The sequence below is a fragment of the Notolabrus celidotus genome, chromosome 22 (assembly GCF_009762535.1).
Source record: "Notolabrus celidotus isolate fNotCel1 chromosome 22, fNotCel1.pri, whole genome shotgun sequence".
NCBI classification, from domain to species: domain Eukaryota; kingdom Metazoa; phylum Chordata; class Actinopteri; order Labriformes; family Labridae; genus Notolabrus; species Notolabrus celidotus.
Genome location: NC_048293.1, coordinates 6,188,597 through 6,207,996, shown reverse-complemented (window position 1 = coordinate 6,207,996; position 19,400 = coordinate 6,188,597). Strand labels below are relative to the sequence as shown.

The following is a 19,400-nucleotide window of genomic DNA, read 5'->3' as shown; positions in this document are numbered from 1 at the left end:
ACTTGAATCAGTGCCTCTTTGGCAGTGTCACGATAAGAAGGAAGTAATTATTTGACAAATTTAAAAGATGCTGTTTGTCCCTGGATTTTTTTTTTTAGGAGTATTAAGTTTATGCTTTCCCAAAATATAAATATGTAAAGTAAATGTAAGGTTACAGCAGGGGCTGGTTAGCTTAACTAAAGACAGGAAACCAAAGCTTTCCAGAGATATCAAATGTACATAAAAGCCCTTCTACAGCAAGCTAATAAAAACAACATTACAAACCACATTACAAAAAAAGTTGTGGTAATGTAAATAAAGTTAATAAAACAGATTTTGATGGTTTGGAAATCATTTAAATACATACTTTATTGGAAATGGTGGAAAGACTAAATATACAATGTTGAAACTGAAGAAATGACAAATACATGCTCATTCTAAATGTAATGCCAGAATGGTTAGTAACATGGCTGGGCATTAAAAGGGCATTCCAAAGAGGCGGAGTTGTAAAGAATTTGGGGATTTCATCATTTACAGTTTATAATACAATCAAATGATTCAGAGAGTCTGGAGAAATCTCTGTATAAAAGGGACAAGGCCAAAAACCAATACTGGATGGCTGTGGTCTTCAGGCCCCTTCAGGTGGCATTGTATTAAAAATAGATATGACTCTGTAGTGGGAATCACTGCATAAGGTCAAAATCACTTCCAAAAACCATTGCATATGAATGTTGTAGGTTATAACTATCATGTGAAGAGGAACCCATGTATGAACATGACCCAGAGACACTGGAGACTTATCTTGACCGAGTTGAAGTGTAATAATGACCTGTGGTATGATGGATCAAAGTTTGACTTTCTTTTTGGAAATCATGGATACTGTGTCCTCCACTCTACACAGGGAGACTACCTGGCATGCGATCAGCACACAGTTCAAAAGCCAGCATCCTTGACAGTATGGGGATGCATCAGAGCCCATAGCATGCAGCTTACACAACTAGGAAGGCACCATTAACACTGAACGATATACAGGTTTTTAAGTAACGTATGCTGCCATCCAGACAATGCTTTTTTCAGAGAAGACCTTGAATGTTCAAGCGAGACTGTGCAACATCAAATTCTGCATGTATCACAACAACATGGCTCTATAGTAGTAGAGTCTGGGTGCTTGACTGGCCTGCCTGCTGTCTCGACTTGGCACCCAATAAAAAAAATTGACGAATCATGACAATAGATAAGACAAAGGAGACCCTGAACTGCTGAGCAGCTGATATCTTGTATCAGGCAAAAATGGGACAACATTTCACTCACAAAACTTCAGACTCTGGTGTCCTTGGTTCCGAAACCAAACATTTACAGAGTGTTGTTAAGAGAGGAGGTGATGCAACACAATGGTAAACCTGCCCCTGTCCCAGCTATTTTGAAATATGTTGCTGGTTTCAAATTTACAAGAAGCATTGTCTTAAAATTATACTTGTCTTGCACTATTTTCATTAAATATAGGGTTTTAATGATTTTCAAACCATTACATTTGATTTTATTAAAATTGTATACAGTGTCCCAACTATTTTGCAACTGAATTTGTAAGTAACTTTTTTAAAACTTGAAGGAGGAAATGATTGTAAGTAGCTTTTGTGCTACGCTAACCGTTTCTCTGCCTTAGCCTACTTCTGAGCGTACAGATATAATGGTGGGGTCATTTTTTTTCATTAAACCTTTAGCAAGAAAATCATTTTTCAAACAGCATTTCCTATAACAATCTCAAGCTTGAAATGTGCTATTAACAAGGCTACTGTAACAAGTACTGCTGTTCTCTTTCTTTCTGTGTGTTGATTATGTCTTCTGTTTGTGGAGGCATTGTGGAGTGCGCTGTATCACCATGGTGATTGCAAATCTTTGTTTTTTGAACTCTTGAACTCGAAAGAGATGAAGCGTACATCTGTGGAAGAGGGCAAGATGTTGCATTTAAACTTTTGCATTGAATTCAGACATCTCAGCGAGCCTTGACATATCTTTCTTGTGCTGGCATCCAACTCTTCTATCTATGGTCTAGATAGTGGCAGATCTTTCTCACTTGGACTGTTTGTTCTGAGGTGGCAGTGACTGAAGTAATAACACAAAGATGAGCAGTTTTTTTACATGCTCAATGTTGTGTCGAGGAGAAGAAAAGGAAGTAGTTGACTTGTTTTTATTTTCGCTCTTTACCATCGAACAAGTTGATCTCTGTAGGATTCGAGCCCATTTACAAATGTTAAATAAATCCCACCGAAAAGCTAATTTGTGTTTCTCCTTGTTGATTACACTAAAATCATTAAGGTAAGTTGTATTGTTTTGACTTGTCACTGTTTTAAAACTTCATCAACATATTGTGGCTGCCTGAGATTTTAACGCAGCTTGCATCCAATCAGCTTTGATAGGAGTACAACAAATACAATGCAGCAGCAGACATGATGGTAAATTATTGCTCTGTGATGACATCTGCTGATGAATGACAACTTTGATTCCAAATAAGATTACCTCTATAGGTAACAACTATATTCAAAAATATAAAAAAAATACTACTTTCATCAATACTAATTATGACTGTAAACATGATGTGGGTAGAAGCAGGGGCATGTCCAGAGCTTTTTGACCGGGGTGGTCCAACTGAGGCTCTCACATAGGCAGGGGTGGCCAGTGCATTTACAAATAAATAACATTTACCCTTTCTGTCTTCACAACCTACTTTCATGAAAGTATTAAACAGTTGTTATATTGCTTTTGACTTAAAAAAAAAACATGACAAGGTGGCATACATCTTCTAAGCTTAATTATTTAAGGACTTACAAAAGATGTTTTTTCAAAGTCACATTTGAGGGCACTAATAAAGAAATCTACTGTCAGCCTTTTGACTCATCCCAAATCATAGATTTTGACAGAAACCCCACCTCTGACAAGGCAAACAGCCAATCATAGTTTAGGATTTTGGGGTGGCCCCTGGGGTGGCCAATTGGATTTCCACCCCCTTTTTTCCACCCCTCTGGACACACCACTGGGTAGAAGATAAGAAAAGTGGCACAAGTACAGGTCATTCACTTAATCTGCTTTGCTGGGGTTGTTAAGAAAATGATCAGCCTATTGTTTGTTTTTCCCATGATGTTTCTTTAAAACTGAAAAAAAAAACCATTGCTTAACTCTTAACTTAAAGATGTAAATATTTGTTGGTGCTCATATTGCTCTTCTACAAATTGAGATTATCACTTTTTGGACACAAGCATCTTAAAATTGTCTGACTTTTTAAGCTTTGTCAATGCCACGCTATATTATGTATACTCTGTCCAGGCATGATGCTAGCTAAGGGAAAGAACGTTAGCCTCTCTTGAGAAATTAGTGGTTAGTACAGGTGTACAGCTGCAACCACAAAAATGCTCCTACTCTATGCAAGTAGAAAAGTTTGATTATATAACCTGTGTGTGCATGTGGCTGTGTAGTTATTGAAAACTTCATTGTGACACTTCACTTCTGAAACCAACCCTTTATATGCCCTCAAGCAAAAAGAAATGGATATCAGCCTCTTGGCAATCTCAGAACAATCGGCTTTGCTTTGGTAACATTATAGCCGCTGCGGAAAAAAAGGAGGGTGAAATATTCATGCTGTAGCCAGCGGTTAGTGAGAAAAGACTCCTGGTTATTAAGATTTCCTTTTCAGTGCACTGCACAGTTTATGGTGTGACTATTAACTTGAGAAGTAAAAAGTGAGAAACACCTGGAAGCGGATTGTTAGTCGCATCATGTAGCTGTCTGTTTAAAGAGATAAACTGAAAGTTAATTTGTCATTTGAGGAATGCCTGTGGGGGCCAGGATGACATTACAGCCACTGTGCTCAGTCTCCTTTGCCCTTCACAAAGACTGTTTTCCTGTAGTCCAGCTGAAAAAGGGTCCGCTAGTACCGGTATACCAAGAAAAAGAAAACAGAACACATCCGACACCTGAAAATTGTGTTACTCGCCTGATGATTCATTGTGCTATTAACAGTAAGTCTTTTTGTAAATGTGATCGATCCATTGCAAAAAATGGCCTTCTCTTTCATCTTTATTTATCAATATATATTTTAAGTTTTTTCCTTTTATTTTCAACTATAATAGTTAACTTCACAAGTGCCACATAGCCTACCAAATATAAGTAAATCACCAATTAATCCAATTGGAAATTACTCTAATGGGTTTATAATGCCTTAAATGGTGCATCCCTTTGTCTGACATAGAATATTATAACGATTAATGAGGTAATATGCTCTGATAGGCAGCAGCCAAATAATAAGCTGGGGTAGCTCTAGAGGGGTGGCCAGGCCCCCCTTTTAATCTGATCAGCTGCCCCTGATGCCTTCCCTAAATTCCTAAACGATTGGCCGTATGACTTTTCGAAAATAGGCTAATGTTAAAGTCAACTCTATGATCTACATTGCAAAAAGAAATGTTGTTATTCCCCTTGTTTTTGATGGAACAATATGTTAATTTGCAGTAATTTATTTTTAGCCTTGGACTGCATTATAATTATAATCATTGCTTTAACATTTTTTTATCTTATTTAATTATTTATTTATTTATTTATTTATCTGATCTTTTTAACTCTAACTTACTTTTAACTTTTCCGTCTACTCTTACTTATTTTATTAATTTTACTGTATTGATTTGATTTTATCTTTTAGTATTTTAATTATAATCATGCCTTTTATAATTTTACCATTCCGTCTCTCTTATTTTGTGAAGCACTTTGGGCTGCATGTTTATATGAATGAAAGGTGCTATATAAATAATGTTGAGGTGAGTTTTGTTAATGCTTTGTACTGTGCCCTTTGGGTCTTTTTTTTAAGAGTCCTTAAATAATGGACTAACCATCTTTAATAAATGTTAATGTTAGTAGTCAAAGTTCATATTACATAGAGATGGAAAGGGTAATGCTATTCAGTCCTGTGTGAATGTGTCTGTGTGTAAACATAACCTGCTTTGTGCCAGCCCTCCATAAGTAGCTATGTGCCCCAGTTGGGACATCCCAGTCTGGCTTTGGCCCTGCTTTCAAACCAACAACTGTTATTGTGCTTTTGGTTTAACAATCCCTGTTGATTTATTAGTTTCTATTATTTTTTGTTACATCTAATCCATCTATCTACTTTATTTCATTTCATTTCACTTCTCTGGAAAGATTTGTTTCTCAGCAGAAACTGTGTGGACGTCGCACACGCCCTGAGGAGAGCCGGACACGCCTACCGATGATTGGGTTAAAATAGAAGTGGAGGGGGCGAGTCAGAGGATGGTTGAATGATAATTGTCACCTGCAGAAACCAGAAGGACAGGGATTCAGGCGTTAAACAAACCTCTCCTCAGGCTGATTCAATCCGTGGCAGGGGGACCAGACTAACCTCACCTGGGCTTTGAGTGAGTAACTGATTTAAAAAACTAATAAATCAGATATCTCGAGTATTTCTTCTTTCTGTACTGAGCTGTGGTGAAACTTTAACTTTATAGCATCTTTCTACCAGGTAGGCTCCACAGTCAATGGGGTATAGGCTAATAAGACACTTAGTTGAGCCTGTTCCTTTGCATCATCCACTGCTGATTGTATTCAGCGAGCGGTATCTCATGTTCGACCTGTGTATGACTCGTTAACAGTGCACTCAGAGCTAACATGCTGCAGTTTTGTTCATATCTGTTATGTGAGAATTAAGCAGGTGTGCAACGTGCTTCATTCATGCGCACATGAGCAGTTGCGAACGTGCCTTCCACATGCAGGCGCACGACCTCTTCTCTCTCGCCCGGTGAATGAGGAGTGCAGTACTTTCTATTATTATGTAGTTATTTATTCCCTGACAACACCTCAATCTATCTAACTACAGGCGGTCACTTCCAATGAATACATCGTGGGAGTGTTTGGTGTTAAATGCCCCTAACTCCCAGCATTACAGACTCAATGTTTTGAGCAATGAAACTGTGACAAGCATGCATGTCACACATTCAAGTGTTACAGTCAGAAACTTCTGCTCAGTTCTTAATTTTTGTGAACTCTATCCAAGAACAATTTAGTCTTAATAAAGTAAAGAGGAACACTGGAACACTGTCCAGAACTCACTTAGATCTCATATTTTTTTTACCTGCATTCATACTTTAAATCAGGGGTTCTCTAAGTGGGGGTCGGGACCCCCTGGCGGGTCACAAGACACTAAAGGAGGATCACACGAAGTCACCCAGTCATTTTATTTATTTGTATGGTGCTATTTGTACTTTTCTTTTCTTCTCTTTTTTGTTTGTTTGTTTGTTTGTGTTTTTGGTTTCTCCTCTACCTTCTTACTTTGATTTTATTTTACTCTATTTTCTCTTTTTTTAATCTTGATCTTTTTAGATAGCCTTTTTAACATCTGGCAAGGGACTACGGATGTAAACTAGCCCTTTGGCTAGCTCTGGCATATTTACAGAAGTGTTATGTTATATGAATGGACCTTTTAAATAACAAATAAATAAAATAAATAAACATGCAGGACATGGTCGCGGACAGTAGTCGAATTGGCAACCCCTGCGGCAAGGACTGTAGCCTCTGTATGTGGGGCGCTTAGACCGCTAGTCCACCAGCGCCCCTAGTTTTTATTTTTTTTAAGTTATCTACTTTTGCATATTTTACCCATTGTTGTAAATATAACACCCAAAGCATCAGTAGCAGCAGGTTCATTCATAACAGCACAGTAAACAGAGCCACATATGCATGAAGCTAGGCTAATTTTCTGCAGACCAGCTAAATGAAGTATGAAGCAACATTTTAATTACATCCAGGGCCAGTGGGGTGGGGGTCATGAGTCTTAGGCACTTGTATTTTGGGGGTGGCGGCCTGAAAACAAGCAATGGTTAATAACTAGGTAACTGCACAATGATGATAATGCTGTCAACACACTTTACAACTAGAAATGAACAGTCCTGTAAGCTTTTGTGGCAACATCTCTGTCCAGACTAAATCATGCTGAAACCTCCTAACTGACATAGTACCAGTAACTGAGGCAGACATACAAACAACAACACAAGTTCTGTATTTTGATATGTCCATGTGCAATACTAAACTACTCAAAATACAACAGTTAATGCTTTTTTATGTTTTAAATAAAAAACATTAAGTCATTATGTTGGATGTCAATAATGAATGTGCAGTGTTTCAAAATTAATCCCAGGATGACTGCAGTTTGCTCTGAATAGCTTGTTCAAAACGTTTCATGATATTACAGGGGGGGGGGGGGGGGGGGGGGGTGGGTGAGAGCTGAAATGATTTGTGTCAAACAGACGCTCAAATTAATGGTTTTAAAAGACACTAGCCTCAGGTAAGTGAATAATTTTTTTGAACTGTAAAGTGAGAAGCCACTAAAAAAGACACTCTCAAGCATGTAGAGGAGAAAATAAGCAAAGACAGCTTTGTCCACAAGGGGCGCAAAAATTCACACGGAAAGTTCCTCAAAGGAGCTTTAATAATGTTGTCCCCACCAATGTTGAAAGTAGAGCCACAGAGCAGAACCAAATATTTAAATTCATACTGGTGTCTGTGTAAAATGTGTTCAGGCAATCATTGCAATACTGTGCCTTTCTACTCTGGTTCTACACGTGTTTGAAATAGTAAAATGTTCTTGCTGAAAGCATCGTGAAACTTAAAAGCTGTGCTTTTTAGATTGATTAATTACCATCTATCTGTTTACGGACACTCACTCCATCTGAACAACTCATCAAAGAAGCTTACACTGACTGATCTATCATCAATCAAAGACTGTTTTCTGAGGAGGTTCACACCTCAAAGAGTGTCGTATGTGAGAAAGCAGATGTTGTTGTATGTTTTCACATAGCTGTAGCTTGTTTAGAGGGAAAAAAGTTCTCTTTTATCACAGCTGTCAAAGCTAGTGTGTGTTTTTTAAATAGTGGAACGAGTGTGCAGGTAGTTGAGAAAATACTTTAAATATTTGTTTTTACTGTAGTTCTCCAACACTTAAAGAAAAGAACTGGTAGGGCACAGTGACTGTTCTGGTGTCAGATGTATTGACATTAAGGAGTGTGTGTAAATAAAGATAGCACTAAGATCAAACCGGCTTCAGAGAAATGTAAAGCCTCCAGTCTGAACAAAAGATATGGAACTGCTATGGAAGCTTTCTGGTTCAAATGATTTGGCCTTCAAATCAAGGCCAGCATTAACCCAATAATAACTGAGCATAAGATACTGTGACTTGTAGAAGACTTATCTTTTTCAGAGGATCATGACTAATTCAACCAATTAATCTGTAAATGTGTATTATCTCTAAGTACCATATAGTCTAGACATGAGACTCTTTGTGCTTTCTGGTTTTTTTTAATGTGGGAAAGTAGGCAAGATGTCCACAGCACTTGTGTGTCAGTGAGTAGCACTGTTGCCTCAAAGCAATTAAGTCTGTCTTCGAACCTTGGAAGCTGAAAATCACCAGCAGGTGTTGGTTTGAATGTGTTAGTCAGGCCTTATCTGTTTCTATCTGCCCTGTGGTATCCAGGCACCATGCAGCCAAAGATCTCATATCCAACACATCTGGGAAAGGATCCAATGTCTGCAGATTTGAGCTGGATAAGATCTTTAGAATAAAGGCTGCTTGAATGGAACAGAAGTCAATGCCTGTACAGCACTAGAGAAAACGCACAGTAAGGCTGCAGACACAAAGGCGGTAGAGATACAATAAGAGGTAATAAGAGATGTTACCTCTCAAGTTATCGACAAAGCCAAATAGCTATCATCAGTTCAAGTTCATCAAGGATACTACCTGTCAATAGAGAGCTATTATAAGTCAGCACTTCTTAAAGGTGACATATCACGCTTTTTTCATCAATATATATTGGTCTAAGAGGTCCCCAAAACATGTCTTTAAAGTTTATGCTCAAAAAAACACTTTGAAATCAGATTTTGGCATGCCTGAAGAACCCTCTTCTTCAGCAGTCATCAGAACACTCTGTTTTCCCTCTGACCACGCCCCCTCAGGAAGTGGATGTGCCTCGGCTCTCCAGCACGTTGATCTAATGTTTACATGTTGGCTGAATATATACGGCTGCTCAGAGATCACGTTACTTCAACCCTCTGAATCTGATCCAGAATCTGATCCTGACGGAGATGCGCCTGTAGCAGGACCTTTCTGAAGGATTGGTCATAGATTTAGTGTTTCTTGTTGTTTTATTTATCAGTATGTAGACGTGTGTCTTGGTACACAGCTACAGCTACGAACATGTAGCTATGTGGCTATGCTAACTAGCTCTAGCACTTATCCATGATAAATAAAAATCATCCACTAGATCTTCAAATCTGCAGACGTGGGGAGTAAAACCGACCTCTACCAGAAAGGCAGCAGGACCTTTCTGAAGGATTGGTCACAGATTCTGTGTTTCTTGTTGTTTTATTTGTCAGTATGTAGATGTGTGTCTTGCTACACAGCTACAGCTACGACATGTAGCTATGTAGCTATGCTAACTAGCGCTAACACTTATCCATGATAAATAAAAATCATCCACTAGATCTTCAAATCTGCAGACGTGGGGAGTAAAACCGACCTTTGTGTTTATTAAGACAGCCTACAACTAGCATGCCTCCCTCCTAAGCTCCTTGTTAGCACACATTTGTGCAGGTAATGAAAAACGGAGGGGGGATTCAGTATTATTTTATACAGTCTATGGGCTGAACAAGCTCTGAGCTCTGACTCCGTGACAGACCGGATATTGTTGTGACGTAACAAAAACACGGAAGTCTGAAACGGCTCGTTTCACACACATTTACAGAAAGGTGTAGAAATCAAAACAGGGGCAGAATGGATTTTTTTCATTCTCGGGGGGTTTGTAGACATGCCAGGGAAACATATTTCAGGTAAAGAACCATTAAAAAGTCAATTTTGCATGATATGTGACCTTTAATATCTGCAAATAACAACAGAAATGTACAGTACTCTATAAAAAGAAGTTTACACCCAAGATGTGTTAACAGGATGATTGTGTCAGTATTAATTCAACACAAATTAAGTTTTATGTTTAACGTCAGGATTAAGATGTTGCAGGCTGTACACATAAAAACTGCTAGCCTATCATGTCAGGAATAGATATTAGAACTGTCGGACCATTTTTACTATTTTAAAATCTGGCCCTTTTAAAAGAGTTATTAAATAGGCCTTTTTTTGGAGTAAAAGATTAAACAACTCAAGCAGCAATAAAGCAAAGGGTCATAAACAACAACACAACCAAAATAAAAGGTGCTATTAAGTCTGATGCACTTTCAGCTTTGTTGTATGACTTAAAGCTCCTTTGAGAAGTGTTTAGCTTGTTATGAAACACATACCATTGAACGCTGAAACAAAAGTAAACAAGACCATCAGCATTACGAAGATGTCATTGAGTTCACCGGTGTGTCTCCATGTTAAATGACAAATTATGAAATATGGCAGAATGATTTAGACACAGAATCAGGCCTAGAAACATTATAAAGGAAACAACAAGACAATCTAAAGTAACAAAGAACAGCGCAGGACATTTCTGTTTGATACATTTTAAGTTTATTATCCTCTTTTAAGGAGAATCATCAATTAGTGACATCACAAATTGAGCCAGTGTCGTGTCTCTCTTGCTTGATTCTTGCCTGCCGGTATCATCCTGGGATTACTCCAGCATATATTACCCTCTCAAAAACTTTGCCAATTTTACTATTGACATCCAATATATTAACTTAGTTTTTGTTTTTAAAAGATGAAAAAGCAAAATACAATTTCTTCAAAGTTCTACATGAGTGAGGTCATTAATGACATCTCTCGAATCGTTAGCAGATGTGCATTGAATCACGAAAAGTGCGTTATTTTGCTCTTTCAAAATGTTGGCAGTTTGCCCGTTTTGTTTTGAATTGTATTCACTGTTAACATATGTAGCTAATATCCACAAACACTTGTTTATACTGCAGGAGGGCGTTGTTCTGTCCCAGCTATCCAAATCTTTTTGTTGACTTAAGCTTCTAATTAGAAAGTGAAATCTGTGCGTCCTTCCAACTTCCTCCTTAATCTCTTGTTGCATCTGTTGCACTTGTCATAGTGCTTCCCTGCTGACGGTGCCCACAGTCAACCTTCCCAAGAAGCAACGTAAACATCCATGCAGGTGTGTCAGGCTGTTAACAAAACACATAATTTATCTTCACTGTCAGTTGTTACCTACCTATCAGCACTACTGTTGGCTTATTCCATGACTGTAATTGTCCAAAACTAGATCAGCCATATTGTACTTTCTAACCCTCATTAATAATCCAGCAATGTAGACTCAGCTTAGACTACAGGCAAATCAGATTTGTTTCTCAAATAAGATCTTTAAAACAAACCATGCACACTGTTATTTGCAAGTAGTTTGATTATATATGTGTGTGTCCTGACATCAGCAAGCTATCTGTTTGCATTGATGTGGTAACCAGAGACCTAAATGTCATTTTGAGATCTAGTTCTTCCTAGCATCCTCGTTAAGACACAGCAGTCGGAACCTGATGGCAAGCACTTTGCAGATCACTTCCAAATCGGGCTTGAATATTATAAAAAAGAATACGATTGTTTATTTTGCTCTGTCCAGACTTTCTCAGTTCACACAAAATCCAAAAGGAATTAACAATCTGGATATGCCTAAAAAATAAAAGCCATCAGAGTCCTAGGTCTATGATGTGTTCAGGGTCCGAGTATCTTAAGTGTAAAAAGTTAAACCTATTGCTGTAAAATTTTAGAAGTGATTTGGTGTTTGGTCAACAGGAGGAAAGAATGATGTTGTGCTAGATAACAGCCCGGCTGGTCAAGCTGATATTCAGTATAACAGCACCACAGTGAGTGTGATATTGCTTGTGTACAACAGTTCTACCATCTACACTTCGCACTGAAAAGTAATAAGCAACAACAGGTTATTATTCTTAGTTTATTGCTCATAAAGGGATTACAAAGTTGGTTTAGACAATCCCCAGGTAAGTAAAATCTTAACACATGACTTAATGTCTTTTTATTTGTACATTTTTGCAGAATTACACTCATATGAAATTTGATTTCAAATCTAGCTCATTGTAAATACACCTCTTAATGATCTCAATGATAGCCCAGCAGTAACACAGCCTGTTTTTTCTAATTTTTCCATAGGTTGGACACCTACCTCCTCTCAGACTGGATGGACATGACAAAAGGTTTCAAAAAAAAAAATCTTCCTCCTCTTCATTGTAACCTTCCTCTTCATCATCTTCATTGATAAGAGAACACCTGGGCTGTACAGTTACTTTCCAAAGACGCCATGGCATCCAAAGTTATGCCCCATATGGACTTCTGTAAACACCATCACCCCCCTGAACAACACCGATCACTTCTTGGTGTCTGCCTTCATGGACCAGAGAGCAAAAGGGTTTGATATCAGAATTATTGGCATATTCAAAAGAGACTCCATCAAGCTTCTTTACTGCCTGTTCTGCTGTGAAGGCAAGATATCAAAGACAGTACCATCAAATGTTTTACAACATTCTGACAACTTTGGTTATCCCTTCACCGCCACGGATGTCATGTGTCCAATTCCTGAAGACTGTGACGCTACGTATGTCACTCTTCAGACTCAGCCAGAAAGATCGAAGGCATTAAACCAGATGTGGCTTCCTATAAGAAACCAGAAGACCAAAGGGAAGGAGGAGAAAAAGATGCAGTTTAACTTCACTGTCTGCATCTCCAGCCTGTTTGGAGATTACAACAATGTGCTTCAGTTTGCACAGACGCTGGAGATGTACAGGTGAGCAACACAACACAAACAACAGTGCTGAAAATGAGCCAAATCATCTTCTTTGCAGCAGTTCAATGCAAGCTTCACTGGAGCTGTATCTTACACTAATGCTACTGCTGTCATAATTTGAAAATATAAAGTTAAAAAATTAAAACAAACACTTTATCCACTGAAATCAACATTGAACACAGTGTTCAAGCCTTGCCTTACATTGCCTCTTAAATGTTGTGTGGGTATAGCCATCCCATCAGCAAGTACTGTTTCATTTTGATAAATGGAACATTCTGAAAAAAACCCACAATATTTCCTCCCTGATTGAAGTGGTTTTGCAGGATGTAGCAGTGCACAGCTCTTTGAGCTCCTTGATTGCCACAAGTCATCACTCAGAGACCACAGTGTCTCATTTTGAAACAAAAAATGCCCATACAGTCATCCTCTCCAAAACTTAAATATAACTCCCCAAAGCCAGCCCTCTGGTAAAAAAAGCTTGTGAAATTTAACTAAATGTGGTGGACTGATATATGAATACAGCAGGTTATAATCTGGAACTGTACAACAAACATGTAAACAGGAAGATGATCCCATTCATATAGAGAGGAGTTTGCTTCTTTACCCTCTTTATGCTCGCTTCATGCTGAAATATTTCAGAGAGTGTCCAGAGTTCATGTATGAAGGGGGCTTAAATTTAGTGAAAGGACTTAAACCTGGACAGTATCACTAAGTGAAGTTTAATCTGTTTCATTAGGTTTAGGCACAACTTAAAGCTCCTGTGAAGAACTACAGGTTTTTGGTGATTTTGGTGCCACCTGTGGACGAAAGTGGTACCTCAAATTTATTTGCTAATTTTGTCGTCTACATATAGGAGGGTTTTCTAACAAAAAAAATCTTCTTCTGCTTCTGCTTGCTGTAGTAAATGTATTTTTTAAAAATGCCTGCAGTAAATCAATTCATCTGACACCTACTCCCAGCCGCTGTTTTAGAAATCCATATTAACAACACAGAAATTATCAATCTTTTTGCTGATGATCTTGTTTGCTTTGTTGGTAATTTTATAGACGTCTATAATCATTTCAGTTTGCATTGCGCATGTGCATCCTCTTCTTTGGAACATAACGTTGTTGCGTTGTTTTACCCGGATACAGTGATGCTATTTTTGATTGGCTGTTGGGTAGCTTTATATTTCTTTCTTTCTTTTTGATTGGCTGTTGGGTAGCTTTATATTTCTTTCTTTCTTTTTGATTGGCTGGTGCGTGGCAAGCTCATTCTGAACTCTACAGGAAACCCACTTGATTCCTACCTGTTCCACTGCTCCACAGTTTAAGGAAAGACGGCGCAACTTGGTTGGCGTTGTCCTAGTAATTACTCAGCATGAGAAATACGAAGTGCGGCGTGTCAGCGTGTGAACAGGTTGAAATGCATGTGTCTCACGCCCAATGCGTGAGACTTGAGAGCCCTGTTAATAATGTCAAACAACTTGAACTCATGATAAGACCTTAAGAGAAGTTTCATCGTAAATGTAGAGCTATAATTAGAATTCTCCCATGATTCATGATAAGAAGCACACGAGGACTTTGCTTTTAAAGAGCCAGATATATCCAAAAGGAGTTGGAGGAGACCAAAAACAGGGCTTAAAGACGGGTAAATAGTAGTTGAAGACTTGCAACTCGAAAAAGAATAATTCTGCATTTGCAAGGTTTCAAAATAGGCAACCGTGTGCTTGCCATGTCCACCGGAATAACTTTGAGGGGCATAATATATCTGTGTTTCGTTTACAGTAAGCCTCTGCTGACAACAGGTGTCCAAAAAATCTGTGATTTTCTAAGAACAAACTGATAGTTATATATAAATGTGTTTTTACAAATCAGTTAACCTTTTGTCACCTTTCTCTAGGTTGCTGGGTGTGGACAGGGTTGTCATCTACAACACCAGCTGTGGCCCAGAACTGGATCGCCTGTTGCGGAGCTACAGTAGGACCGGCTTCGTAGAAATAGTTCCTTGGCCAATCGACATGATATTGAATCCGTCTCGGGGCTGGCTCTTCTCTCGGAGTGGAGGAGACTTGCATTACTTTGGTCAGCTAACCACACTTAATGAATGTGTGTACAGATCCATGGACAGGTCCCGTTACGTCATGTTGAATGACATTGATGAAATTATAATGCCATACAAACACAACAACCTGATGTCTCTAATGAACACGCTCCAACAGCAGAATCCAAAGGTAGGCTGCTTTTGGTCTAACATATATAACATCAATATCAAAACTATCAACTGTATTTCAAATCTTTTATTATTTACATCCTGTTTCCATCTTACTTGCTGTGTGACACAACAGACAGGCGTGTTCCTTATTGAGAACCATATCTTCCCCAAGAGACATTTTGAGTCAAGTGGGAGGTTTCATCTCCCTCAGTGGGACGGGGTGCCGGGAGTTAATATTCTGGAGCACATCTACAAGGAAGACCCTGACAGAAAGACATACCACCCGCACAAGCTAATCGTTCAGCCGAGGTAGGATAAAGTTATCAGACTAAAAAATTGCTAGCTACCTTTTGTGTCTATGGACTAGAAATAATGATGTTTGTATCCCAAAGCTATGAGAAGTGAAACCAATGATTGGACTCAAAACAACTTACATTTAAAACACTGAAACATTACAAAAGTGAGAGTGAGAAATGTTAGTTTTTTGACAATTATATTTTCATTTTGATGCCAGCAACACTTTCCAAAAAAGTTGTGGTCATGTTTTATCACCTCTTCTTTTAACAACATTCTGTTCATGTTTGGAAAGTGAGGGGACCAGCTGATGTCTCTTTGAAAGTGTGTGTTTCCTACTCTATATTGATGGAGGATTCCAGCTCAACAGTTCAGGATCTCCTAGACTATAGGCAGGCCTGCTTAGCACTCTGACTCTTCTAAAATGGAGCCATGCTGTTGTAGTACATAACCAAGGCCTCATCCAACTAACTGTACTGTTTGTTGCTCCAGAATCTATGTATATTATTTTTCATTTATAGGGCCTTCACAAATGTACAGATTAAATATGTGTGACGTGTAATGATTCCCCCGTACCCCACCACCAATGCTGAGTTTTGAGCTGTGTGCTGATAAAAGCCGGGTGGTCCCTCTCCTCTTTGGCCATGAAAAGCATGGCAAATTATGTCCTGTCAGACCGCAGGACAATTTTCCACTTCACCTCAGTCCATGTTAAATTAGCTCTGACCAGGCAGTTGGATCATGTTTATATATAATTCCCTCTTTGCATGTTAAAGTTTTAACCTACAATTGTGAATTCAGCAGAAAAACTATGTTCAGAAAGATAGATTTTTGAAGTGTTCCTGAGTCCATGCAGTGATTTCCACTACAGAGCTATGTCTGAAGATCAATGCTTTTTGCCAGCTTAGTCTCTTAGAGAGTTTTAAACCTCTTCCCATCTTCACTACAGACTCAGCCCCCCAAAACGCAACATTATTACTAACCTGTTGCAAGTCAACCTAAACAGTTGTAAGATCTTTTATTAAATGTTTTCCAAAAAAAATTACATTTCTAAGTTTAAACACCCAGTGTGTTGTCCTTGTGCTAATTTCAATAACATATGGGTTTCAAATTAATTTCTTTATTTTTTTATTTTCAGTGTAAATAGAAAGATATGACGTTACCATTTAAAAATTGACAATAAAATACAAAGGACAGTCTTCTCTGATCTGAATAAAACTTCACTCATGAGTACAGTCAAACTCAGATCTGCAAACATTTACCTCTCAGTAAAGGATCAATTGCTTGACCAAACATTATTTCTTGTAGCCTGAACAGCAGAGGATCAAAAGTTCCATCCTAAGCCTACCCGGACACCAATTTCTTTATAATTTCCATGTATGCAAAACTAGGGATGCACCAATCCGATCCTATTGGATACCGGATAGATCAGACTAAAAAAGCTAGATCGGATGTTGTTTTGTTGTTTTGATTGTTACGGTAAAGAAGTGAGTGCATCTTTTTTTGTATTTGTGTGTGTGTCTTAAAGGTTGGTGGAGCAGGTTTCAGTGCATGAAGTGCTCAAGACTTCCGGTGAAACATTCCATGTTCCACCAGATGTCTGCAGGATCATTCACATCCGTGGGCCTCTGAGGGGGCTAAAGTTTGAACAGCTCAAAGAGGACAAACGGCTTTGGGACTTCCACAAAAAACTGATTCCCAATGTGGACAATGCACTGAAGAGAGCGGGGCTGCTGAGATCAGAGAGGCACAGATGATGAATGGGATGGACAGGTTGAAACTCCTCCAGCAGGTTGAATTGAAAGTGGGCAGAGAGCGTGAGGACCATTGCTTTTTTTAATCTGTTGTCATTTGTTGTTGGAAATCGGCCATCACACTCTCCGCCCACTACTGAATCATGCTTTCAGAACAGTGGTGCATGAACAGATTTTATTACAGTCCATCCAACAATAGTCAAGACATTTTGATCGAAACCTACTAGACTGGTTTTGTGATACTTCAGTCTGGACACAAAAGCACCATTCCTAGCGTTACTTGAAAAAACACATGTTAACAACTTCCATGTAAGCACGCACATAAATGGAGACACAGTAGCAGTTGCAAGTTTCCATCCAAATGCAGCAAATTTTAACCAAAGTTTACAAATATCTGCAAAAGGAAATGTGAGTGTATTCAGAAATGGTACATTAAGTGAATATTTATTTATACATACACTGTAAATCCTTTTTTATTTGATGTATTTATTGTGTTGCTAGGCCGTAAGGGCACTGGAATCTTATCTAGCATGTCATTATTTATGTTTGTGACCATAGTTTTAAACCTTTTGCAACATTTTGATTTCTTTCTCAAATTTTCGCTGTTTCCACTTACATTTGTCCTTTTCTCTATACAACAAAAAACTCAGAGAGCACTTAGAACAGGTGGATGAAAACCCACCTTGTGTTGTCTCAGGCTGCTTGTGAAAATAATATGAGCGGTTGGTGGCTGTGGTTTTCAGGTTGAGAGGGTTCTTACAGCATATCCACCTCTTTACTGTCTAACAAAAGACACAGTTCTTCTTCAGAACTACTCATTTTTCTCATAGAATTACAAATCTTAAAAAATATGTTTTCATAGAAAGTTTTAATAGAAAAATATTTCAAAATTAATGCAGAATACAAAAAAAAATTATTCAGGCAGTAATATTGGCTGCCATGTCTCATCTGCATGTTATCTTAACACTAGTTAAAATCTAATAGAAGAGCCTGAGTGATTAAGTAGTGGGAGACGGGTCTTTTAGTACATGGAAGTTTATTCATATCTGCTTACCAGGGATTTTTGGCCAAATCGGAATCAGCTGGGTTTTTAGCATTTTAACATTGACTTGAGAGCTTTGAAAACTTGCACAAGCTTAGTCAAACAGGTGACCAAAACCATACGTGGTGTGTGATTGAGATGGGTGTGATCATTGTGTAAATCCATATTTTTTCTCATAAGATCAGTCATGAAAACAATCTAATAATCCCACAAGTAGGATTTTTTTCTTAGCTCTGCTTTTTTTTAAGTCTGCAGCTCATTTAAAGGTCCCATTTAATGAAAAGCAGGTTTCCTTTAGTCTAGTCATCCTCCAGCCTAGCAACCCTGAGGATGTAGGAGTGAAAAAACCTCTGCACTGTTTCTGTAGCCCACCTACTGGGAAAACATAGTTTCTACGAGATGATATGAATTTGCTCCCTTGACGATGTAATGACAGGGTTGATTAACATAGGCATGCATGCGAAATTCACTCCTTTGGCGATTTGGCTCCCTCCCACACTAATGTGGTTTTGCTTTGGTAAGAGCCAGGCACACCAATTGATCTGTTATTGGTTGCAAAAACCAATACAAATATTGTATTCTGTTCCAGCATTGGAGGGCCAATGAAAACAATGTGCCAGACACAGTTGGTGCTAATTTGTTTGTGCCAAACACTTCACATTGGACTGCTTTAACAACAACCACAAAAATTTACACACAAAAGGCGAGAATGGAAGAATAACACCCAAATTTTAAAGTACCACTCAGATATGTGCTGTTGAAACCGTTGCTGCAACACGTAATCAGTTACCTCCTCCAGTTCAGTATCAGATTCTGAATCATACAGTATGTCTAGTCCACCGATGCAGGTTCGTCCCGCTATGTTGTTTTGGTCACTTCACTGCATAGATAATGAGGTTATAAACTAAGAGGCTGCAGATCTTCCACGGAGGCAGAATTTTGGGGTTTTTTTGCAACTGAATTTACAACCTTGCTTAAAAGACAAGTAGGACATGTTGTAAACAGCTAAAAGCAGCATTATATGGTACCCTTAAAGTCAGTTATCTATTGCATCAAGGTTATTTCATATGTACAGGGATTGAACCTGGTAGCTGATATGGATATTTTTTTCTCTACATGGCTTGTGCATGGGTATTCAATACCTAGGCAAGCATTGATTCACTGATTAATTGATTTCTAATGGACGTAGTATCCGTGACGTCACCCATCTGTTCCTGAGCGCTGTTTTGAAGCCAGCCATTGGCCGGAGCCATGTTGGTAATGCTGAACTCAACCAAATTTTGTGTGAAGTAAAGAGGCAGGGTTTGAGCCTCCTCACTAACAGCTATGTGTTCCAACCTGTCAGTGAAGTCAGTCATG

At 38.5% G+C, this 19,400-nt stretch overlaps 1 protein-coding gene across 1 annotated transcript; it reads left to right on the top strand.

The window, feature by feature from the left end:
• Window positions 1-3,947: 3,947 nt before the first annotated feature.
• On the top strand, window positions 3,948-17,715 carry LOC117805902. Its single transcript, XM_034674506.1, has 7 exons — window positions 3,948-3,992; window positions 5,161-5,393; window positions 11,058-11,120; window positions 12,128-12,758; window positions 14,640-14,970; window positions 15,085-15,260; window positions 16,774-17,715. Exons 4-7 carry the CDS (start codon window positions 12,364-12,366, stop codon window positions 17,000-17,002), a joined length of 1,131 nt encoding a protein of 376 aa, XP_034530397.1. The 5' UTR covers window positions 3,948-3,992; window positions 5,161-5,393; window positions 11,058-11,120; window positions 12,128-12,363; the 3' UTR covers window positions 17,003-17,715.
• Window positions 17,716-19,400: the final 1,685 nt, after the last annotated feature.